General features: G+C 44.8%; 1 protein-coding gene across 1 annotated transcript in view; it reads right to left on the bottom strand.

The window, feature by feature from the left end:
• Positions 1 to 25934, bottom strand: part of GFRA1 (GDNF family receptor alpha 1) — a 192706-nt gene that overhangs the window by 38514 nt on the left and 128258 nt on the right. Inside the window, exon 4 of the mRNA XM_063102837.1 lies at positions 19132 to 19468. Coding sequence (XP_062958907.1) covers positions 19132 to 19468 — 337 coding nt within the window. The remainder of the gene's footprint in view (positions 1 to 19131; positions 19469 to 25934) is intronic.

Here is a 25934-nt window from a genome sequence, read left to right on the forward strand (position 1 = left end):
CTACACTTTGTCCATTAGTGCAGAAAATCTAGCTCTGGTTGTACTTGTTTTTAAGGGAAGAAATTGAAGGATAAATGAAATTGGAAGTTTTCTGATGATGAAACAATCATAAAGCTCTCAGATATCCAATAGTTGTCTGCTGGGATAACTACCAGAGACAAGTATGTTAAAATTCTTTAAGAGTAAATCTTATCCGATAAGTATTTATATTTCTGCAGGGAAACTTTGAAAATCTGTTTTCTGACTTTAGGCCACAAGGAGAAATAGAAATCTAGATGTTCAACCAATCTTTCACCAGTAGAACCACATCTTAAAACCTAAGAGCAACATGGTGTGAATTTACTTTATGTAGAATTTGGCAGGCACTTTTATATTCAGGAGTGAATTACAGAAGCTGCCTGGTATTCAGCTTGGAACTCTAAGAAGCTCTATATCAACTGCTCAGGAACCCTGGAATGCAAAGGTCACCCACCATGGCTTCATTTAATTATTTATGCTCACCCCTGCTTCAGAAGGAATTTTGAGACACATTCAGATGTAGTTGTGATGCAAAAGAATAAAAGTAAAAATTAATGAGGAAATCAGGGATCATAGAAAAGATATAACTAGTGGTATAGTTAGTGCAAAATGCACACATACCCCTGGCTAGATGAAAGCTACACATTTGGCTCTGAGCTTTCTAGAAACCCCTGGGAAGAGGGGCAAAATAACCAGTTCCACAATTCATGATATCCTGAAAATTAAAAACAAGATAGATGCTCAGGAGAAAAACTACGTGTGGTAGGCAGAATACCTACTTATGGGGCATCTTTTAGCCCCAAATAAGTCTATACTCAAATCCCTGGAACCTGAAAATATACTGGCTTACATGGCAAAAGGGACTTTGCAGATATGGTTAAGTTTATGGATCTTGAGGTAGGGAGATTATCTCGGATTCTTCAGGTGGGCCCAGTATAATCACAAGGGTCCTTAAAAGTGGAAAAGGGAGGCAGGTGACAAAGTCAGGGTGATGGATGTGAGACAGCCTCAACTGGCCTTTGCTGGTTTTGAAGATGGAGGAAGGGGCCACGGGCCAAGAAATGAAAGCAGGGAAAAGGTGAGGAAATGGACTCTCCCCTGGGCCGTCCAGACTGAACGCAGCCCTGCCGACACCTTGATATCAGCCCAGAGAGACGCGTGTCGGTTTCTGACCTATAGATCTGTAAGAGAATGAATTCATGTTGTTTACAGCCACCAACTTATCATCATTTGTTACAGCAGCAATAGAAAATTAAAACACTACTAAAAAGCAGTAGAAAGTAGGGGTTTTAAATATAGAATTTAAAGATGAATTAGGACTCAAATTTCGATTCAACCACTTCCTAACCATGGCATTTGTGGCAAGTATCTTAACTTCTTTGAAGCTTAATCTACTCAGGTTGAATGACAGGAAGTCCCTCAAACTGTAACTGGGGGAGGTAGGTATACCTGACACCTAGCACCTGTTTACCACTGTTCCTGATTCCTTCCCCAGGAAAGGACCAGCCCCGGAGTCCACACTATGAGACTATGAAGTCCTAGGCCAGAGATGATCACGCTGGTGATGACCCCTAGAATTCATCTGCTAATAACTTGGCATATGAAATGTTTTATCCTGAGGTCACTGACCCAAGTGTTCTAGGCCTGCATGCGGTCAGTTAACTTATGATTAGTATAAGGCTTATTTATTCCTACTATTAAGACCAAGGAGAGATTTCTTCCATGAGTCCTCAAAATCTTCAAGTAGAGCAAAACCTTTCATAAACCAATAGACTTATATCCCAGAAATGGGTTGAGCTGATTTTGCTGGTTACTACATGTGATCTGTACACGCGCCCTCCACTGGTCAGGCAATTGAAGCCTCAGGTCTGTGTTCACTTAAGGAGATGCAGTCTGTACTCTCAGAAGGAAGTGTTGATATTTACAGTCAGAGAAACTGAACTCTAATTAACATAGGGAAACACAGGTAAATTCTAGAAATTATCACAAATGCTTCTTAGCCTCCTTCAGTCAAACCTTGCTTCTTTGGGGGTTCCCAAAAGATGAAAAATTAAAATTGCAAAGGCTCTCTTCACTTTTAATAATTTGCAAAACCCCTCCCCTTACCCCCACACCCAAAAGACAAGCACTAAATACCTCTGTGGCACCTGAGCCCCAAGCTCTGCTCTGCGGAATATTAATTTACCTTCTGCACATTAAAGGAGCCTAGTTTCTCAGTGCCCTGGGAGCAGTGGAGAAAGGGTAAGGCAAACGGATATCTAAACGGCTAACAACCCACACTTGCACAGACAAACTTTAAAGAGAAGCATATGAAAATAAGATCTCCTATTAATCTTTAGCAGGCTTGCAGACTTTCTAAGAAAAATTATATTCAATAGTAAATATACACTAGGTCATTTTTCTTCCAGGCAAGTTGTTTTAAGGTCAACAGAGACTTTGAGCTTCGCAAACAACTAGTCCCCTAATATCTTCCTTCCTAGATAGGACATTGAGAATATCACTACTGCTCAGGAGACAGGGAATTGTAGCGTCATACGTCAAAAGAATAAATCACTCCATTGCTATCAGATGTTACTTCCCCAGTTTTTGGAAAATCCATATCTCTTCTTAGCAACCCATTTTCATGTTTAATATCTTATCAATAGTACCCCACTTCCCAGCCCTATTTTCTACATTTTACCTAAAGCTCTCACAGCTGCATTTAAAACTGCATTTTTCTCTTTTTTTTCTTCAGGGCTAAGGAGTTGATTACCATGGTCCACATAAGCCATTTTTTAATGAACTGGTCCCTCAACCTCTCTTCCCCGCCAGGTGATCCCAAGGCTTATTTTGAGCCACTCACAGTCATCTCAGGGGTCTTCCCTGGCCCTCCCACCAACTCCCCTCACTGGTTCTGAGCCTCAAGCAGGCACCAACTTCAGCCTTGCTGTCCACACCTCCTCTCTAGCACTTTCTATTTTATGTCTTCTCTTTGTTAATAGTCGGGCCTACACCATGAGAAGGTGAGCATCTGGAATTATGCCTGGCACAAAGGAGATGTTCAGTAAATAACCATTGAATGAATGAGCTGATGAATGAGTGAATCCAAGTGCCATGCACTATGGCTGCAGTCAACACACATCTACACATCTTGGTGTCACACGTTCAGTGACATAACAGGCACAGAGGAGGAGAAATAGCAGCCCAAGTCTAATTGCTCCAGAGCCTGTACTTACAACTACAATGAATTAGACCTTTCATTGTGCCCAATGCTTTACAGGCCCATTTCATCTAACACAATAACTATACTAGCCAGGTCAGCTTTATTTTACAGTTGAAGACACTGGGGCCCAGAAAGGTCCTCGACCAGCCCAAAGTCATGGAGGAGGTAAGAGTTAGAGCCAGGTTTGGGAAAGAAGCCTGAAGATTTTCAAGCTCGTACTCAGCCTCATGGCACTGAAAGAATTAATGTTCCATCTCTTCATTTTAGTTCTTGGACTTTTGCAGCCATTTTGATGTGAATTGTGTGCTCCAGAAGCCCAAATCTGATTGAGGTAGATATAAGTGATCTTTACTAGGCCCAATAAAGTGTAATGACAGAATTAGTGGGCCTTCTTTTTGTTTAATAGTGCTTGCAGTTTAAAAACATTTAAAAAAAAATATCTGTTGTTACTCTTCAGCAGGACTCAGATGCAATGCTGTGACACAGCTGTGTCCAGAGTCATCTGGGTGGAAGCCTTGCCTCTCCGGGCACCCTCTCCCCAGGCTGTGTACACAGTCACCCCTAGAGGGTACCACAGAAGTAGAGGAGTGAGGGGCCCCACACACTGGGAAGCAAACCCCCCAGGTCCAAAGAGAAAAACCAGCAGCCCTCACTGTAGGGGCCACTCCTGAGTCTGGAGACTGGAGGGACCCGGCAGAGGCTGAACAGGCTGGGACCACCTCCTTGAGGACCTCCCCTGGAACAGCAGACACACATCGATTTCCATGATTCCTTCCCCAGACTGGTGGGCATGAGTCCTGACATCAGAGCATTTCCCACTGCCTGCTGATGGTGCATCTCTCTGCATCTCAGTCTCCCCACTTACAAAATGCAGATACTAACAGCACCTCTTCCATGGGGCAGAGGTGGGGATTAATGCCCATACCTGGCAGAGTTCAGTGCTCAACAAAGTGCTGGATATGAGTGTTGCCATTAGTGTCGTTGTTCCTTCCCATGAGGACAGGTGCAGAGGAGTCGGGTGGACTTTCCAAGATCCTCAGCCAGGGAGGGCAGACCTGGCCTGGGAAGGAGACTTCAGCTGGGTCCCTAAAGCACCTGAGGCCAGCACCCTCTGCCGCCCATGCAGACAAAGAGTACTTAGCCTGGCTCCCTCCAGAGGGCGCTCTCTTTTGCAGGTTGATGACAGAATCCGATGGACAGTTAACGTTTGGTGGCACTTCTTGTATACCCAGAACACACCCCTTCCTGCTTTTTCTGAGCCTGCGAATGCTGGGGAGTGGCCCAGAGAGAGCCCTCAGCCCAAGGCTTCTCAGATGGACTTGTAAAGGTGGGTGCCTTGGCATCCAAGCACCCAGGACAGAGATGGCTCATCTTCAGCTTTGTAGCCCAGCACTCAGCACAGTGCCTGACGCAAACTGCCCAGGGTGCAGGAAAGGCAACCAACCTTGCAATTACCATGGTTACTGAGCACTGACCATGCAACATGCTGTGTGTAAGGTGGTGGCCGTGTTGACATTTGAACAAAGATGAAACAGATACAGTCCCTTTGGGACACAGTATCCAACCTCCCACCAACTGCATCCACCACCTTCCCTCTACCATCAGTGAACTGAGGGGTGAAACATAGCATCATGTGCTTATACAGGCCAGGGTTCATGGTGACCTTGGCTCTTGGGATTATAGTGCTTTTGAATCTCGGTCATACATGCGTGTTTTTCTGCGTAATCTGCTTTATAGCTCCTCTGTAGGTACTAATTCTAGACCCTGCCCATCCCACGTTCCCTCCTCACAACCAAAGATGCTTCCACATGAAAAAAGTGACAAGAAGAAAAGAGTAAAATATGTCAGCTTTCCTTATTTGAATAATCCAGGTCAAAGATTGCTCTAAAGGTCATTTTGGAAGGAGGATTTCTTTTCATATAATTGCCTTAAAACACTGTTTTGCTTTGCATTTTCAGGCCTAACTCAGTTAATGGATTCCAATTGCAGGGCAAGGTCAGCCCATGGAAGATGGACAGCCCACTTCCTCACGCACAATGAGGTGCAATGTGCAACCCTGGCAGTCACCAAATAGAGGCACAGTTGTCACGTCTTAGTGTCTTTTGTGTCTGAGGAGCTGTCACCAGGCAATAGGGCCCTTCACAGTGGCCCCCACAGCCTTTCCAATAAAGCCCAACCCTAGTGCAGCACAAAAATTTTGCAAGTGTTGTCCCTGCTCATGGCTCTGACTTCCTGGGCTGCTGTGCCCTTCCTGTACCCCCATCCCCACCCTAGGCTGACAGCCGCAACATGTGCTAGCCTTTCCTGTGTCACTGCCCAGCAACATCAATCTGGTGCCTACTCCTTCTCATCCTCAGCTTCCCAGACCCTTTGAGAGCAGGGTAAGGCCATCAGCCTAGGTCCCCTGGTCAGCATTCCCTAAGGCAGTGGTTCTCCCAGGGTGGACTGCCGGCCAGCAGCAGCACTAGGAATGCTCTAGAAATGCAAATTCTCAGGCCCCACCCCAGACCTCAGGGTCAGAAATAGATCCCTACACAGGCTAAAACTGCAGAACCACCACCCTTGAGCCTTAGAGAGATCACACCTCTGGGAAGTCCCTGAGCCCACCCCTCCTCCCTAAGCTGTGCTTACCTGCACCAATAACTATCCCTGTATGATCACGCTCTGCTGACAGGCAGCTACTGACCCTCAGGGCCCTGCAAAGCACCCAGTGCTCCCCTCCTGCAGAACCCATAAATGAACCAACCACCGCCAGCAACAACAAAACACAACTCAGCACAACAGGAAAGAGCAAAAGTTCTCAAACCATACACCTTATTTATAGCTGAGCAAATTTCAGCTTGAATTTTTGAAAATGGAAGAGGCATTTCCCTGTTGGGTTTTTTTTGTCTTATTTCCACAGAAAGGTTTGCTAGAACAGTGTCAAGATCCTCTACTGGAGTAAATATTCTTGGAGAGATGGTATTCCCTCTCCCCAGACCCCCATTCTAAGAAGTCCCAAGCCATTTGATGGAGCCTGCCAACTCTCCAGCAGGAATTCCAACCGCTGGGTGCTCACAGGAATCTGCAACTTCCAGCTTCCTGGCATTTCCAATTCTAAGGGTTAGCCCAGGCCCAATGTCTGCAATCCTTTCGTGCTCACTATGACAAATGGTTGCCGAGCAGGAAGAGCCAAGAGGGGCTGCACCTGACAAGGCTTGCATCAGGGCGCCCCACCAGCCAGCACTGCAAGGGCCAGCACTTTCCCTGTGGCACTATCCCCAAAACCTTCCTAAGAAAAAAGCTCCACCGAGTCTTTCTGGTCTCAAAGGGCTTTTCCACAGCAGCCCAAAGTGCTGCCTGACCCAGCAGAATACGACATGCCAGAAAAGAGAAGAGCCATTCATGAAGGTGCTCTCTGTCAGGAGGACGTCACTCAGAGCAAAAACCAGGCTGGGCTGGGTGCTCCGGCCTGCCCCGCAGGCTGACGGTGGGAGCTCAGCGGGTCTCTAATTACCCAGCCCATTTCCACCTGGAAAGGCTCCAGCACGTGTCCCTGACGGACATCCCATAGCCTGGGCATCCTGACCGGCTGCAGCTGAAAGGCTGGGCACAGGCAGGCACACACCCAGACTGCCTTGCTCCACGTTGAGCTCGGGAATGCTGGTGCACACACAAGTCTTCCAGTTCCAGATTATTCTAGTCCAGCTTGTGCAGCGGTTCTCAAACTGAGATCCAGGGATCCTGGCAGTCCAAGAGAACTTTGTAGGGGGTCAGTGAGGCCAAAAAAATGTTCCTAGTCCTACTAAGACTTTCTTTACCTCACTCTCATTTTCTCATGAGAGCACCCTGGAGTTTCTCCAGAGGCCACATGACATGGAATACGGCAACAGATTGGACACAGGAGCAGACAAAAGAACCCAGCCATCTTCCAGCCAGATGCCAGATCTGTAAAAGTGTAGAACAATGCCACGCTTCTCCCCCAACTTTTTTGTTTTGGAAAACACCTGTGTAGTGATTTTTAATAAAAACCAAGTTCTGTTACTTACAGTAACGCATAGTGGGCTACTTAATGCTATTTTTCGATGCCGTAATAAATACATAAACATTTCTTCAGCTTTGACCCAATATGGTTAAGTACAGACAGATTTAACGCACATAAACCAAACCCCTTTGGGATCCTCAGTAATTTTTAAGAGTGTAAACGAGTTCAGAAAGCAAATTATTTGAAAACTGCTGTTTTAATGAGAAATGAAATGTGTTTGGTGAGGGGCAACTAAGCCCTATCTGGACAAGATCTAAAGGTCCCCTACTTTAAAATTTTTGTTTTAAAATAAATAAATAAAAAGTAAGAATTAAATCACCTCCAGCATCCAATTCCACTCACCCTGAGTGTCTCTGGAAATTATGTGGGTGGGTGACAAGATACGCACCATTGGTACAGAAGTGGGCAGCACCATGTTCGAGAGCACTCTCGGGGTTCACATTGCAGTTACACCCTTGGGTGACGTGGAAGTTGCTCAAGATCTCACCTCCTCCTCCATGCAACAGGGAGGATAATGACAGCCCCCACTTCCGGGTTGTTGTAAAGAGCTCCACACAGGGCCTGGCACACAGTAAATGTCAAATAAATGCTCTCCTTGTCATCATCCTCCCCACCATCACTGTAATCCACACATTCCTGCATCGCTGTCCCTGGCTCTGCAGATTCCGAGCTCCTGAGTCCTGTATGACAAGCCACTCTGCCCCCAGTTGTGGCTTGATTCCTGATGGGATGACTGCATGATTCACAACCTAGATCCAAAGGGAGGGAGGTTCGGATTCAGTCTTACTGAGTCAGAGACTGCCCTTTGCTGGATCCCTCACGTCACTGACTCACACACAAGCACCTCTAAGAGCCCCCTATGCCCAGTTACTCCAGGTCACTGAAGCAGCATGTGCCCAAGAGGCTGCCGAGGTGCCCCCACTGCCTATTCACGCTAAACAATAGTGAATCACACCACTCCACGCCCGCAGTCTCGTGGCCAGCTCCGTTCACATCTTACTGTGCATCTTTGTATGCCAATAATCGTACATTCTGGACAGAAATATTCTTGAGATGACACATGCTTCTAGCACCTCTGGATTTTGCCTACCCCCACCTTCACCCCCCCAGTTTTCCCTCTTGGTACAAAAAGACTGAAAACCGGGTGATGTACACAACTGAGCAACATGGCCTCACAGAACAGTGCTGGCATTTGCACGTGCTGCTCAATGCTGTGGGGGCATTTATGTGTAAAGAAATAAAAATCTGCCTCCCTGCTTCCCCCCAAATCCTACTTTAAAGATCTCTATCTGCTACTGGGGGGAAAACGTTACATTTAGAATCTGGAGATTTCTTTGTCCTCTTTGATAAAAATTTGGGGCAAAGTGAAGGGGAAGGGGGGACATATTTGTTGAGAGTTTTCTGTGTTAGGGGCAGGCATGCCAATGCATTGGCATGGAGATCTCCTTGGACCCTCACAGCAGCCCTGTGAAGAGGGAGTCATTTAGAGATGGGAAACTGAGGCCTTGAGCTGTCCACATCATAGAACTAGCAGATCCATGATGCATTTCCAGGTCCTCTTGACTCACAAACACTTACATTGACAGCAACTGGGGAAGAAAAAAACAATCCCAAGACTCCAGCATGGTGTGGTACTTTTCACGTTGATGGTTCTTTTAAATTCTTGTTTTTCTTGGATGCAAAATTTTCTGCGTAATTAATTGCCTTTGGAAATTAGAGAACAATTTCCCATTCACTGAGTTGGAAATACCCCATAGTAATGTAAATGCCAATGTGACTGCAGGATACCTAACTTTGGGGTAACGCTGAGTGTGGCAGTAGGGGAGTCTTGGGGTCTCCTTGGGAGGGAGCAGGACTGTTGGGGGGGATCGGCCTGGGAGATGGGGAGAGAGGGCAAGAGGTGATTCTCCACTCCCAGCTGCACTGAGCAGGGTCTAGGCAGGTTTCCAGGGCCAGGGCCCCAGAGTTAGAAGAGCCCAAGCACAGGAGGAGATGCCCTGGCACTCACCCTTCCCAGCCCAGCCCTGACCTCCCTGGGTTCCTCCTCAAGTCAACCGATGCTAATTAAACATAGGACACACTCCCCTCCTTGAATACAGGACAGCCACCTGGTTACTGAGAGGGCAGATGTCCCTGTACAAAAATGAGACTGCTATGGGTCACAGGCTATGGGCACTTATATCAACTGCAAACAATGCATGACCAAAACAGGAAGTCTCATCTGCTGTGGGGGCCAGGACAGGAAGGATCATTCTCAGAAGTGCTAAAGAGGGGGGTAAGTGGGGGACCAGAAGGGGGTCTCAGCATCCCTGGACTTCTGTCTACCTTGTCCCAGACTACAGGCAGCTCAGAGAGATCTTGATTGTTCCCTTCTGTTGCTCCATGCAGCTGTGTTCCCCTTCAAAGGGGACCTGCTCTGCCACCCAGCCTTTCACATAAGTATTAAGAACCATGAAGTTCACAGCATAGTAAACCAACTTCAGGGCAGACCTAAACCCAACCAGACAGATCGCATGCTTCCCCCCACCCCCCAATTCCAAGGGGAAAGGAGCTTCCATTTCACATGCTCTTTTTTTTTTTAAAGGTGTTTCATCCACTGGTCAAGGAATGGGGTGCAAAAGAATGGGAGAAAGGAGACCTCAGCAAACAAGCTCTCTCCCAGCTGCCTGCCATCTTAGACAAGATGGTGTGGAGTCCAGGAACCCAGTGACCTGCTTCCAGTCCTGCACTCACCCCCTTCTTCGGCACTTCCAGGAATGATCCTGAGGTCTTGCACCCAGCACACCTTTCACCAGCACCATGCTTAAGATGCAATCCACAAATTGGAAGGTTTCCTAATGATTAATGAAATGGCCTCAGGGCAGGGAGAAGGTAGGAAGGCAGAACACCTGGATGACCCCAATCTGGTGATATAACCATGGTTTATTTAGAGCTGGTTGTCACTCTGAGACAGCAAAGAATTCATCTATCCTGTGAGATACATGGCCCTGATATCTACTGCCCTTGGGTAGGTGAGGGGTGAAGACTCTGACTCAAATGACAGTTCAGGAAGGAGTTAAGGATTCCAAACCAAGTGGGTGTGAGCACCTGGGAGATGGGCACATGACTTGCACATCCAGGACCCTTGTTGCCAAGCAGACTGTGCTCAATACATGTGCCTGCAGTAAATAATTGAGTTAATCATAACAATAATAAAACTGGTGTGGTCTGGGAGGATTTTTTTCCTATTTGTAGAAATGACTCTTTCAAAATCAGTAAGCTGTCACAGAGAAAGCACTCTATAATAAGCAACGAGTGCTCAAAAGGAAATTAGATAAAGCAAGAACTTAATAAGCATGTATTACCTGAGGAACTTTAAAAAAAATTTTTTTTAATGATGCTAAGAGGCTCTGATGGACATTATGTTCTAACTCTCTGTGAAAACTGTCTTTAAAACTGATGCTGTCTTTGTTACCGAGCCATAAAGAGCGACTGGATTCAGAGGCTGGCCAGGATTATCATCCTGGCTGTCTGGGACTTAAGGTAGTAAGATTGAATAATGTAAGAACATTGCATTCTTGTCATGAAAGACAGTCATTTGGAAATAGTGACAGAAACCAAGTTTCACAGTTACCCGGTTCATGGGTTGATTCCCACTCTTCCACGTGGGCGCTGAGTGAGCCCTGGGCTAGTCACTCCCCTGGTTGTCCCCTGCAGGGTGGCTGGGCTGGTTAGAGGTCCTGTCTGTAAGGTGAGTAGCCCGGTGCTGCTCATCGTCAACACCCAGCAAATGGGCTGCTGTTCACCTCCCAACCAAGTCTTCCTCAAACCCACAGCTCTGGGCCTGTTCCATGACTATCATGGCTGTGCCCTTCCGTGCCACCCATCCCTCCAGCCTGGCTCACATGGCAGCTCCTCCAGAAAGCCTGGCTGACAGCCTGGCTGACAGCCAGGCTGAGTTGGATGTTCTCACCTCTGTTCTCCCATAGCACTTTGTGCCTTTCTGACCAGAGACTACCACATCTTGCTGCAGTGACCGTGTGTGTGCCTGCCTTCCTCTCTGCACTGTAGGTGAGATGCCAAGTCCTTTTTCCTGGCAGAGTGAGTGCAGGACAGATGGATGGATGGATGGATGGATGGATGGATGGATGGATGAATAGATGAATGGATGTAACAGACAAATGGACAGATGTGTGTACAGTTAGCTGGATGGACAGGTGAATTGATAAATGGAGGGAGAGACAAATGGATGGATAGATGGATGGAGGGGAGGATGAATGGATGGGCAGAAAAATGGATGGATGGATGGACTGATATATGGATGGGCAGAGGAATGGATGGATGAATGGGGAAGGGATAGATGAATGGATGGATGGATAGAAGGGTGGATTGATGGGTGGATGGATGGATGGATGAATGGATGGGCAGAGGAATAGAAGGATGAATGGGGGAGGGATAGATGAATGGATGGATGGATAGAAGGGTGGATGGATGGGTGGATGAATGGATGAATGGATGGATGGGCAGAGGAATGGATGGATGAATGGGGGAGGGATAGATGAATGGATGGATGATAGAAGGGTGGATGGATGGATGGGCAGAGGAATGGATGGATGAATGGGGGAGGGATAGATGAATGGATGGATGGATGGCAAAGGGATAGACAGATGGAGAGAGCAATAGAGGGATGAATGGAGGGATGGAGGCATGAATGAATGGATAGATGGATGAACGAGGGAGGAATAGATAGATGGAGGAGTGTATACATAAATGGACTGATAGACAGATGGACAAATGGATGGATGTGTGTACAGATGGACAGATAGACAGGTGAATTGGTACATGGAGAGAGGGACAAATGGACTAGGAATGGATGGAGGGATACACTTCCTATGCATTAAATCCAGTGTTCCTCTGAGTTCTCCTCCCCCACCCTCTGAATGACTCTCACTGACGGCCACCACCCTTTTCTTAAAACTCTCTGCTCCACCTCGGCTTTGCCAAGGTCTTTTCTGGTTCTCCAGTTCAAGTTCCTACCTGTCTAAGGCCCCTTCAGAGACCTTCACCATAAACCTGGTGTCCCCAAGGTTCCATCTTTAGCCTATTTCTCTTCTCACCCACTTTCCCTGGGGAGCAAATCCCACCACATATCTTCAACAACAACCTCTCTGTGGATGATTTAAACTCTACCCTATATCCCAGCCCCTTCTCTAAGAGCCATTCATATTTTAAATATTTTCATCATTTACTCATTCAGCAGATACTTAGTAAGCACCCTCCACAGCATCTATCAAATTTCCCAAATTCCCGTCCTGTTCTTGCTGGTCACTGCCCTCGTCACCTCTCATCTGGTCCCCTGCAAGAACCTACTGACTGGCCTCCTGACCACCAGCCTCTCCACACCAAAATTCTTCCCCCATGCTGCTCCCACCTGGGAGCTCTCTGCTGCCCTCCTAGACCTTCGAAGGATAAAATCCAACACTTCAGCATGGCACTGGGGGTCCCCAATGTCCCGTCTTTATGTCACACTGAGTTTTCTCCCTCTGCCTCCAGCACAGTCCCCTATTTGCCGCCCTCACCACTGCATTCCCCCAAAATCGAGCTTCCCTCCATCAACCTCACTTCCTCCTGCTTCTTGGCCACCAAGGCCTGATCTGAATATGGCTCCTGGGACCCTCCATTAGGACACTCCCACCCCCAGGATAACCCCTCCCCCAAAGAAATGCAGGCTCTCTGTTTGGGATTCCTGGGCAAATTCAATCCCATTCCTTCTCTATCCGCTCTCTTACTCAAAGACTGTAAAAGAGAGTTCTGGTGCCAAGACTCCATCTGTCCACATAGATCCCATAATCAACACAATATGCAAATATAAAGCAAAGGAGTCCCGGATTCTGTCTCTGGGATAAGAGTAGCAAAAATGACTTTGGGAGGACATGGCAGGTGAAGGACGGGGCTGGGAAAATGAGGCAGAGACCCTAAGCTTGAGCAGGAGCAGGGAGGGAGCCGGCTGGAGAGAGGGCGAATGGGAGTGAATGTAGACAGGCAGATTTCAGCGACAGGCTCCAGCAGGAACAAACAAATGGCTTCACACCCCCGCCTCTGCCAAAGGAGAGATAAGGAAAGAGATACAAGGCGACAAGATGGAACAGCTCTGATTCACGACTCAGGTTACCCTGCAAGCCAGAGCTGATAGAGCTCTGACACTACTGAGCTGGGCTGGGCAGCCACAGGTCACAGGCACAGGCTGGAGCCAAGGCCCCGAAGATCCAGCAGGAAGCATGCTCCTCCCTGCCAGATGGAGTCACAGAAGATGTCAGAGGACACCCTTGCTCTTCTCTCAGGGTCTTGAGGAATCCACTGCATGCACGTAGGAGTCCAGGGGCCTTCGGTGCAGAGACAGGGTGGCAGGCTGCTCGCACAGGTGTGCAGCGCATTAAAAACGAGCCATTCGGCACTCTGAATGCGGCGCTAAAGACACCCATGTAATCATTTGAAATGAAAACTGCTCAAATGAACTGGAAAATGTTTTACTTGTATTTTCTCATATTCCTGAACCTTTCTTTCCATGGTTCAAAAGTTTGCATTGTCTAATTGCTGATTTCCGTTTGTGAATGAATCAGCGTAAAATAAAATTAAGTACCAAATTAATCTACCCATCTAGTTTTAAGCATTAATTATCCTCTGAGCCATTTTCTCCTGTGCTTGCTGCATGTCGAGACAAGCCCGGATTCAGTGATATAGAATCCAGTTTCCACCTCAGGAATTTAAGTCCAAGCCACGGAGGTTGTCCTTGATGTCTAAGAGCCACAGTTTACTGTGTGAAAGGGTTCTGATCCAGGCAAATGAAACACATTTCTCACTTTTTAAAGGTGCACTAACACTGTCAGACCAAATAAGTTACTGGAACAGAAATTTGCTGCATGGTTGGTGACATATTTCCCCAATTTCCCCAGTTGACAAATTAACAACAATACATTTCTTCTAAGTATAACAGAGTCACCCCAGTGTGGAAAATGTGGTGCTGGCTAGGGCAGAATTTCAGAAATTGCATGTACTGTTCTTCTGGAACTTCTTTGTTCTGCTAAAAATCCCCTAGGCCTCTGGGATACAATTATAGGATCCTCAGTCCCTGGGAAAAGGTAGAACCATATATTTGGTGACTTGACCAAAGCCACCACTGTTGGAGACTATGGGGACACAGAGCTGGACACTGGGAGGAACAAGTATATCTCCAGCAGGGCCAAGACGGCCTTGGAGACAGAGGACACAGAGACCATGATCTATTCTCTTTTGAGGTTCATCAGCAGTAACAGAATCTTTCTAAAAGGAGGGAGGTATCCTTGACCCAGCACTGTCGGCAAGCAAGAATGCAAATGCAACACTCAATTCCATCCAGGAGCACATGCACTGCCTGGAAGGGAGAGCCTGGGCTCCTGGTGTTCAAGGCTCAGGGGCTGGCTCTGGCTCTGGCAGGGATCCTTTAGGATGCAGCCCCCCAGGTCAAATTATCAAGCTTTGGGAAACAGCTGCATATATGAGTGTAAACTAAGAGTTGTTACTCTGGAGCCCCAAAATGCAACATCTCTGTTGCATGTACAGAATGGCCAAGAAGGGGAAGGCCACCAAACCACCAGGCATGCCCTGGGCTGTTCTCAACAGCGACACCCTGAGGCAGCAGCTAAAGACACAAGGCAGGTGCACTGCCCAGTTGCCTCACGCTCCCTCTGCTTGGCATCGGAAGCAGAATGGGTTTTGGAGGATATCTCTGTGATTCTCAGATGAAAACAAGAGGCACTCTCGAGGGGAAGATGCTAGAGCTCCCAGTAATAAAGAATAGCTGAAGGCACCTGAGTGATTAATTAGAAAAATAAGAGACCTATAAAATAAAAATAAAAGGAATGTATCTCTGGCACCCTGCACAAGGGCTCAAGGGCTGAGCTTATTCTGGTTGTCAGAGTTTGGGAGAAAGGAGGTAAGGTATATGAGCACTTTGAAAAGTTCATGGAAAGATTTGCATTATCTTTCAATTCTACTTTTACTCATAAGTTTAAATTATGTCTACACAATAATGTGCATCAGGAATAAAGGGATATGCTTCCATTTGGCCAAACCCAGTCTGACATCCTTGCAGGCACTAAGGGAAGCAACCAGAACAAAAGTGACAAGGAAGGAGCTGTGCTTCAGGGAAGAATGTGAGGCTTTTAAATTTCATCACATCCTTCTAATAATACCTCCGAGTTTGCTTTTCTGTAGACAAGCTTGGAGGCCCAAACAGTCAAGTTCTCGCTTCTCCCCAACCACCCCGAGAGGAAAGGAACCTGTCAGCTTCCCTGAAAGGGAAAGGGGAAAAGGAAAACAAAGTCAGAAGGAAAAAGCTCAAGTTGCTTCTCATCTGTTTGAAGGCACAAGGCAGAACAGAGACAGGTTTTGTGCAGACGCACCTTCAGACCCCGGGGAAGGAAACCTGCAGGCACCGAGTTGGAAAACATGAAGTGCAGGGAAGTTTTAATGAGCTTGAGCAGCTCTTTGATAGTTGCTGATGTTCAGATGGAGCATTTGAAAGTAGGCACTTTCAAAGAATATGGTTTTTAGGAAGCAATTTTTCCTCTCACCATCTCTTCCCTTTGGGGCTATTCAAATGAGGCCTAAGTCATCACATGAGTGACAGGGTAGGGGTCAGAGCAGCTGTAACCTGTAACACGAAACCCGCAGGACCCGCAGCTCTAGCCAGAACCAGCTGCTGCTCTAGGTAGTGACAGTAGGGCCTTGTCAAGATGGATTGAGAAGGGATGAAATAAAAGGCATAAAATTAAAGACAAGATTAATAAAATCTGATGAAAGAAAACACCACTAGCCAATGCGGCAGCTCAAATTACATTTGCCACATCTACCAAGGAGGGGCCAATCATGAGTAATAAGCCCAGGCTCTGAAAAGAAATTATGGGCTAAATAACTTAACAACGGGTAACACCAGAGAAGTCACTGATTCACCGTCTCGGGGAAGACTCAAGGCAAGGTATAAAACCTGTCAATCACACAGAGACAAATTTCACTTGGGAGGGCCCCCGGAGAGTGTCTGGTGTCATCCTGAACTTAGTATGATCAGGCACATTCAGTTATTAGGCAAGAGCTGTCTTGCCGCCGGGTGCACATTTCTGCCCCATCAGCTGAGTCCACTCCCTGCTATCGGGGTGTCTCAGTACAAGCGGTTCCCGGAACCTGTCCTTCCTACCAGGTCAGTCTGAGCCTCCAGACAGCACCCAAACCATCCTGCCATCTGCAGGTTCCTCCTGCCACCTCCCCCCAGATCCCTCTAAATTCCCAAACCCCCAGCTATTCTCACTACAGCTTAGCAAGAAAACAATCTGATTTAATGAATTCTCACCAACCCTTCAAGGATTCTCTTTTCCTTTGAAGGGCAGGCCGGGAATGCAAATGAACCACTTAGGGTAAGCTCTCAGTCTGTAGGAGAGGTCACAGACCTTCTCTGAACCTCATGTGTACTACATACCTGTGAGAAGAGAAGGAAAAAACTCCATCACCACTATCTCTCCCACTTCCCAGCCACTGCTCAACGAACGGAGGGCTCGTCCCCTGCTCTATTTCATCCCTGAAGAGCTTTCCCGTCTCGAGGCAAGACCAAAGGCCCACGTCTCCTGGCATGGACCCACCAGTCGACATGATAAGATAACATCTTATTGTAGAGATGGTGAGGAGCTATCTGGCTTTAAGTCAAGAAAGACACTAGAAACCCTGGAAGAGGACTCCCTTCTCCTCAAAGGCTAAAGGGGCCCAGAAATTTGGGGCTCAGATACAGAGATCTTCAGAATCTCTGCTCCGTCCTATCTCTGCACCCTAAGTGAAAGTCCTACAGCTTCTCCCTGTCCTGCTCCTCAGCCACATTTGTCCACAGCCAGCGAGAGGGGATCTTTGACTCGCTGGCTAACTGGTTTCCGCGGGTTACTGGCTTGCTGAGGCCCTGCCTCTTCCTCAGGAACCTTCCAGTGCAGCCATCCCTGCTCCTGGTTCACAGATAAGAGAGTCTCAATAGACCACGGTCCTGGAAGTGAGAAAGAGTCCTTAGAAGAGTTACGTTTCCAGAACACCTGACTCCTCCCAAGATGCAAACTCTGTTCCTATGATGCTTGGTCATCTTAGTCCTTCCTCATATAGCAGATCACCTGCTTCCAACTTAAAAAAAGAAAAAAAAAAGGTTGGAGAACATTACTCCCTGATATAAATTGCTTGATCCCCACTGTGATGGTTACGAGGATGGGAAATCCTATCAGCAATAATTGAAAGGTGGGGCCTTGAAGAGGTGATGAGGTTCTGAGGACCATGCCCCAATGAATGGATTAATAATGGTGGTTGTGGGCATGGTTCTGAGGGCTTTAAAAGGAGAGCGTGTGAGAGTCTCTCTCTCTGCTCCTACCTTTCTCACGATGTGATACCCTGTGTCCCTAGCGAAGAAGACCCTCACCAGATGTGTTCCCTGGACTTTGGACTTCCCAGCCTCTGAAACTGTAAGCAATAAATATGGTTTTCTTACAAATCATCCAGTTCCAGGTATTTTGTTATAAGCAACAGAAACGGACTAATATGCTCCCAGAAAATCTTCAACAGGAGGGGGTTATACAGATAATGAGGACTTTTTATTTTCTTTGGCCACTATTAGAGCTGGTTTAAGGAAAGAATGGGATCCCATCCTACCTGAATAAAACGAAAATTGACCAGAAACTCAGCTAACCAGACAGAACTCTCAACACTTCATTTTTTCTTGCTCACTACTCTTTAGAAATGGGCGATCTTTAAGAAAACAGTCCCACAGCCTCCCTATCATCTACTTGTCCTCTGGTCTAACACATCCTGAGTGCATAGGATTTCGTCCGAGATGGCACTGAAGGCTCCTGGCTTCTACACTGGGGACAAAGTCCAGGTGTTGTCCAATCTGATGCCATGTCTGAATGTCCAGCCTGGGATCCAGCCTGCTCTTTTGAATGAGGGATCGGCATAGCCTCAGTCTGCAAAGACTCGGTCTCTGCTTATCAAAATCTACTCGCTTCAATCAGCAACTGAATTCAACCCTAACTTCTGGAAGGACACATACCACGTTGTTAACAGGGTTGCCTGAGGCTTGCGGGCAAGGGGAGCAGAGTGAACGGGTACTTTCTCTTTTCACTCTACCTAATTCTACACTGCTTTTTCTTTTTTTACACAGAAAATGTATTCATGGACTCCTTCAAACATTGAAATAAACTCATAAACAGTCAAAAAGATAAAAGAAAGTGAATGTTTACAACGATACAGTCCAGGCTCATCAGGGTTTCTGATGGAGGCTGAGATCTGGAAGAATAGCTGGGCAGGAAGTTGTCCCCTCTTCGCAGCCACACAGATGACTGCATGGTCTCGAACAGACCAGGCATTCTCCAAGTTCTACTCCCCAGGGCTGGACACTGCTGGGACCCTCTGGCTGGGCTCTTCCAGTTTTCTGCCTCATAAGGTCAAGAGCCTTCCTATCTCCAGTAACTCCTCTCCTGAATGACTTAACCTGGGAGCCCCCCAGGACTTGAAGAGCGGGCTTGTGCCTTCAACTCACCTTGCCCCAGGTGACCCTCTTACCTGAGAGGTGCTCAGGAAATGCGGTCATGTTTTACCCCATTCCAGCACCTTTCAAATCATTCTCCAGTTAAAGATGGGGGCCTTCTCCAGCATGAAAGCATGAACAGCTTCTGAAGAGCAGCGTGTCTGACACAGAGCTCAGATTTTTGCCAATCGATTCAAATGAACTGCCCTCCCATCCCTCCTCTACCCAGGTGGGAACACAGAACACAGGAGCTTGGCAGCTGCAGCAGCCAACAAGGCTCTCTCTGCCACCTCATTAATCACCTGGCAGCCAGGGAGTGCTTACCTGCAGATGTAATTCGTCTTGCAGGAGTCCTGCAAATTCAAACAGTTGGGCTTCTCCCTCTCTTCGTAGGAGCACACAGGCACGATGGTTTGTCGCCTCCGCTCTGTGCAGGCGATGTCTCGGCAGGAGCAGAAGAGCATTCCGTAGCTGTGCTTGGCCGGGACCTTGTCGAAGAACTGCCGGAGGGCCTTGTGGCACTTGCGGCGGTTGCAGACTTCATTGGACATGCTGGTGGTGCACGGGGTGATGTATGCAGACCTGTACTTCTTGCAGGTGTCGTCGAGGTTGCAGGCCTTGGCCGCATCCAGGCAGTTGTTCCCTTTGGGAATGTGCTCCACTGCAAAAGCAAAAAAGACAGGCATGGTTACAGAGCTCCACTCCGGGGTTGCTCACACCTACACTGTTTTAATTGAGATCTTGCCATTTACCTGGCAATGCTGGCAGCTCTAGCACTTAATGAGTTTTGAAGCTAATAACTTAATGAGTTCATGACAAGGAGAAAGTGTTAGGAATGCAAACGCTGGGAGTCCACAGCAGCACACAAGCCTCTAGCAATCCCTTAGATGTATAATCAGGAGGAACCAAGTGAGGCCAAAGGAACTCAGGCACCTGCCCCAGTATGTGCAAACAGAGGCAACAGGAAAATTCCTAGCTCCTGGCTAGTAAACTGAAATTAGGAAAAAGGAAAAAAGCAACAAATTATATACTTGTTCATGAAACAGTATATAAAATGATATGCTGAATGCAAGTATAATTGCCATGCAATCCTCCAGGAATATAATTATGTAATAAATGCATATAGTACATGCTAATTACTATATGATTACAGAGTAATTACATGGTTATTTGAGCCCAGAAGACAAAATATTATGCCAGGCTCTCTAAACAGGAAGAAGTAACTACAACGAAGCTGTATTTAAGTTTTAGCTCACAGGCCATTGGAAGAAAACCAGAATAAATTACACAAAAATGTGCAAACCTCAATTACTAGTTAGCTCACCACATACAAAAGGTGGGCTCCGTAAGTAGTGAGGTTTCAGATTAGGAAAATTGAGCTAGCATTTTGGATAGAATTTCAAAGGGCTTAGAAACCACGGGCTTTAGGACTCACACAAAGCAAGTGCTGCCCTCTGCCTAAGACCTCTGAGCCCATCCTGCCAGAGAAACCAGTGCTGCCCACTGCTGGGCTTCCCCTATGCTACCTGGAGTGACAGCACAGTGGAGGCAGGGTCCACTGGTGGCTAGGTGGGCAGACAGGGACCAAGCCCAGTAGACAGTTAAAAGATAAGTGGACAGGGGGAATTAAGCCCAGTTCCCCTTATAGATGTGTTTCTGCAGGGAGAAGGAAGTGATAGAAAAACCTTCCAGAACCAATTTATAAGGAGGTCCGAGAAATATTAGAAATTAGGTATAACAGTGACCCTCCAGAGAGGGCAGGAAGGTGGCAGACAAGCCCCACACAACTGCAGGATTAGACACCCCAGCAAGTTCCTGCTCAGACCTCAGCCCCTCTGGGGATTCTGTGACTCTTTCTCATTCTGTTTATGCACCCCCAGCCAATGGGGGCCAGGAAAGCATTTGGGAAATTATAAGAGGCTAGAGAATTGACCAGAGAGGAGAAGGTCCAGGTGGGTTGGGTGGGTCTGAAAGAGGGGGCAGTGCATTTACTGCATGTCTAAAGGGCACATGGAATATTATCTAGCCTTTAAAAAGAAGGAAATTCTGAAATCTACAACAACATGGATAGGCCTTGAAGGCATTATGCTAAGTGAAATAAGCAAGTCACAGAAGGACAAATACTGCATGATTCCATTTCTATTAGGAATCTAGAATAGTCCAACTCATAGAAACAGAGTGGAATGATGGTTGCCAGGGGCTGGGGGTGGGGAAAAATGGAGAGTTGCCATTCAAAGGGAATCAAGTTTCAGCTATGCAGGATGAATACGTTCCAGAGATCTGCTGTGCAACACCGTGCCTACAGTTATCAACACTGTATTGTACACTTAAAAATTTGTTGAGAGTAAATCTCACGTTACATGTTCTTACTACAAATAATTTTTTTAAAAAATAAATAAAGAGAACACAAAGCAAGTTCAACATTTCAGGGAAAAAAAACCTCTCCCTTTTCTAGTGATGATATGCCTTGCTTTAAGAAAACCCAATATGCAAAAATCTGAAATCACAGTATTATACCCTGGCACTAAGAGTCGTGTTTTATTGTACCCCAGGTTCATGTTCCTGCCTGTGACATCTGAGTCCAACAAAGTAAATGTGGAAGGCGATAAACAAGATATTCAGCCCTTCTGGGGTGAGCGGTGCAGGAAGCTAGCAGCTGTGTGTTCATCCCTGCTGGTTTAGCAAGCACACCTGGTGCTGTTTCTCCATCATGCTATTCCCAAGGCTGCTTCTCTCAGGCTCCTCAGGGCTTAAGAACTGAAATATTTACCACGTGCCCTCACATGGCCACCAGGGCCATCAGGCCTTGGTGACACTTCTAGCCTTCTCCTCTTGTGAGACTTCTAATGTGCTTTTGGGCCCAAGGGCAATGATTTATATTCTTTAAGGTCTACAGTTCTCTAGATTTCTAAATTATGCATTTTTGATGATAATCTACTATAAATTAATATGACCATATTCTGGATCATCTGGATTAGGCTGCTTAAGGCTGGCTATTTGTACACAATTTCACTACCTGATTTATATTTGCTTTGGTGTCTAATGGTACTTTATGATCTCTACCTCAAAGGAAAAGAAGAGAGGCACAGAGGTGGATTAATACTTAAATGATGTAGCCAATAATATACAAACAATGGATGAAGAAAAAGGCAGAAGAATTAAGTCATCACATGGTATCCAGGAATGCAGGCCTGCCAGACTCAAAAGAACCCAGGCTGAAATGGAGTACTGCATTCAGATTATAAGCACCAATTTCATTTCAGTAAAGCAATATCATTAAATCGATGTTATTAGTAACTGCATTTCTTTGTTTTCAAAGTTTTGCTCACACTTAATTTGTCCGTGTGTGTGTGTTGCTTTTATAGTTGCATAAAAGCAAAGAATAAGAGTTTATAGTTTTATGTTTATAAATTTCAAATAACATCATAATAAAAATAAGGAAAGTCAACACATAATGCCCAGGAAATTTCTTTTTCTCTGAAAGTAGTCAATATAATGATACACATGCTTAAAAAACTTGGCCTAGTGTATGCCTTCTTTGTTAGCAGCTTTTTAAAAGTTGTTAAAACTATATAAGCTATTAATTTTCTGCTTAATGTTATTAAAAAAGAAAAGCAATTATTTTAAAGGAAAAGCTTTGTACAAAGCAGGAATGGGGTGAATCATTTTCTATCCAAATGTCAAAGTTTATTTCATTTAGCAATGGGTGTGACTTAGCCTCACTTTCTGCTGATTCTGTTTTCACTAATATTTAACCCTTGCCAAAGCACCATCCTGTTATCATTACTTCAGAGCCTGTGACAAATTCCAGAATGTACAACCTGGCACATTCAGAAAACCAAAAACCATGCATTTATAGCTCATAGGTCAATGTAGAACTACCTTTTTGTTTCTAACTCACACTCACACAGAACATTCTCATGACCCATCCCAACTTGATATATGAGGCCAGAACTACCCAAATACCAGAACCTGACAAAGACAAAAGAAGAAATAATAGACTAATATCCTTATAAATAAAGATGCAAAAATCTTCCCAAAATTTTAGTAAATTATATTTAGCAATATGTTAAAAGGATAATGCATCATTATCAACTAGAATTTATCCCAAGAATGCAAGGCTGGTTTAATATTTAAAAATGAATGTAATTCACTACATTAACACAATATAGGAAGTAAACCATATGATTATTTCAAAAGACAAAGAAAAAGCATTCAACAAATTTCAACACTCACTTATGATAAAAAATGCTCAGCAAACTAAGAATAGAAAAGAATCTCCTAAATCTGATAAAGGGCATCTATTAAAAATCTACAGCTAAAATCATATTTCATGGTAAAATATTTACTTTCCTCCTAAGATCAGGAACAAAGGATGCTGTTTTTTACCACTTATAGTCAACATGAGGGTACTTCAAAAAGTTCATGGAAAGATTCATACTATCTTTTAATACTATTTGTCCATAAACTTTTCAAAGTATCCTCTTATGTACTAGAGGTCCTAGTCATTACGCTAAAGTAATGGAAAGAAATAAAAGGTATAGAGATTGGAAAGGAAGACATCTCTATTTGCAGATGACTTGCAAAATCCTAAAGAACCTAAAAACAACTTCTAGAACTATTAAGTGAATTTAACAAAGTCAAAGAATACAATATTAATCTACAAAAATCAATCATATTTTTATATGTTAGAAGCAAAAAAATTAGAAAACAAAATTTTAAAACATACTCCCATTTACAATGGCACCAAAAAAACCCCTCAAAACCCAAAAAGCACTTAGGAATGAATTTAACAAAAGACATGCAAGACCTCTATACTGGAAATTAAAAAGCATTAATGATAAAAATGAAAGAAGACCTAATAAATGGAAATCTATACTATGTTCATGGATCACAAGAGTCAGTATTGTTAAGATGTTGATTATCTCCAAATCATAATACATTTTGAAATTGGCAGGCAGATTCTAAAATTTATATGGTAACGCAAAGGACATAGAATAGCCAAAGCAATTTGAAAGAGAACAACAAAGTTAAGGGACTTACACCAAGTTCAGGATTTACTACACAGCTACAGTTATCATAACAATGTTGTGTAGCATGGCACAGACAAATCAAACAATGAGGTAAAGACAGAACTCAGAAATAAACCCATACATCTACATTTGATTTTTTGTTGTCATTTGATTTTTGACAATAGCACTAAAGAAATCCAATGGGGAAAGTCTTTTCAACAAATGGTACTAGAATAACTGTATATCAATGTTAAAAAAACAAAAAAGAAAAATCTTAAGCCCTGTTTTCACACTGTGCATAAAAATACAAGATGGATCACAAATTTAAAACATAAAAGCTAAAATCGTAAAGCTTTTAGAAGAAATGTAAGATAATCCTGTAGGTAGGATAAAGCTTTTTAGACAGGACCACAGACAGCAATACCATAAAAGAGAAAAAAATTGGTCAGGTAGAGTTCATAAACATTAAAAAACTTCTGCTCCTGAAAAGACACTGTTAAGAAAACAAATAGGTGAACCATGGACTAGGAGAAAATATTCACAAAACATGTATCTGGCAAAGAACTCAACATGCCTATAACTCAACGATTAAAAAAAAATTAAAAATGGGTCAAATATTTGAACAGACACTTCACAAAAGAAGATATATGAATGGTCACTAAGCATATGAAAAGTATTCAACATCATTAGCTATTGGGAAAATGCAAATTAAAACCACAATGAGATACACCCACCACCACGGTTAAAATTAAAGACTGACAACACCAAATGTGGTCAAAAATGTGGAGCTCATAGAATTCTCATACATTGTCTGTAGGAGTATAAATGGTCCAACCACTTTGGAAAAATGTCAGGCAGCTTTTTATAAAACTAAACACACACCTACCCTATGATCCAGCAATTCCACTTCCAGGTATTTATTCAAGACAAATGAGAACATATATCCACAAAAAGACTTGTGCAAGAATATTATAACAGTTTATTGGTAATATCCCAAAACCAAAAATAGCCATGTACCTATTCATAGGAAAATGAATTAAACTGTGGTCTATCCACATGATGGAATGTTCCACAGAAATAAGAACAAATGAACTACTGATACACACAATAAGCATGGATGAATCTCAAAAGCATTATGCTGAGTGAAAAAATAAAAAGCCTTACCATAAAAGGAAGACACTGTATGATTCTATATATACGAAGTTTTTGAATAGGCAAAACTGAAAATTTATGATGAAAAAAATCAAAAGAGTGGTTGCTTCTAGGGGATGGGTGTGGGGACTAGCTGGAGGAGGCAAGAGGGAACTTTCTGGGGTGACAGTGACGTTCTCTACCTTGATAGAGGGTTGGGTTACACAGTTTGGGTCAAAACTCAGAGAATGTTATGCTTAAGGTTTATGCAGATGTACACTTTACCTCAAAAGAAAAAACACCAAACAACAATTGAACACAGGCTAATGGTGTGGATGCTGAAACATTTAGGGAAGGTACTTGAATATTGATATATCTACATTCAGGTGTTAATGATAGACGCTAGGTAGGCGCTAGGTATGAGTTGACTGTAACATCTTTGCCACTTTTCTGCATGTTTGAAAATGTTTATAATAAAATATTGGTAAAAAATAGATTCATGTATACCTTATTATTACTCTTTTTAAAAAGTTGCACATAGGCAATTACACAGGGCATATGGAAAACAACTCTCAGCCCCTGCCCCTCCCTTCGCCTCTCTTCTTAGCCCCTCACAAATCCACTTCCAATTCTCTCTTAGGCCCTAATGCTGCCATATCAAAATAAACACTCCTGAAATCACAGGACATACAAATTAGAGTTGAGTTTTCACCTGGTAAGAAGATTGATCCCCCACATCTATTAAATGGATCCCCCAGTGCACAAAAATGCTACCTCAATGACTTGAGGGCAGACGGAGGAGAGGGGAGAATGATTCAGTTTACACCACTGGAGTCCAATCCAGCTCTCCATCAACTCATACCCACACGGAGGAACCAGAGCACGCCTGTGTTTTACAGTCTGGGCACAAGCACCTTCTCGCCTGCATGGGAAGCTGTGAACAGCTTTACCATAACTCTGAGTGCCATCCTCTCCACAGCTCAT

Source organism: Cynocephalus volans, chromosome 7, assembly GCF_027409185.1.
Source record: "Cynocephalus volans isolate mCynVol1 chromosome 7, mCynVol1.pri, whole genome shotgun sequence".
Taxonomy (NCBI): domain Eukaryota; kingdom Metazoa; phylum Chordata; class Mammalia; order Dermoptera; family Cynocephalidae; genus Cynocephalus; species Cynocephalus volans.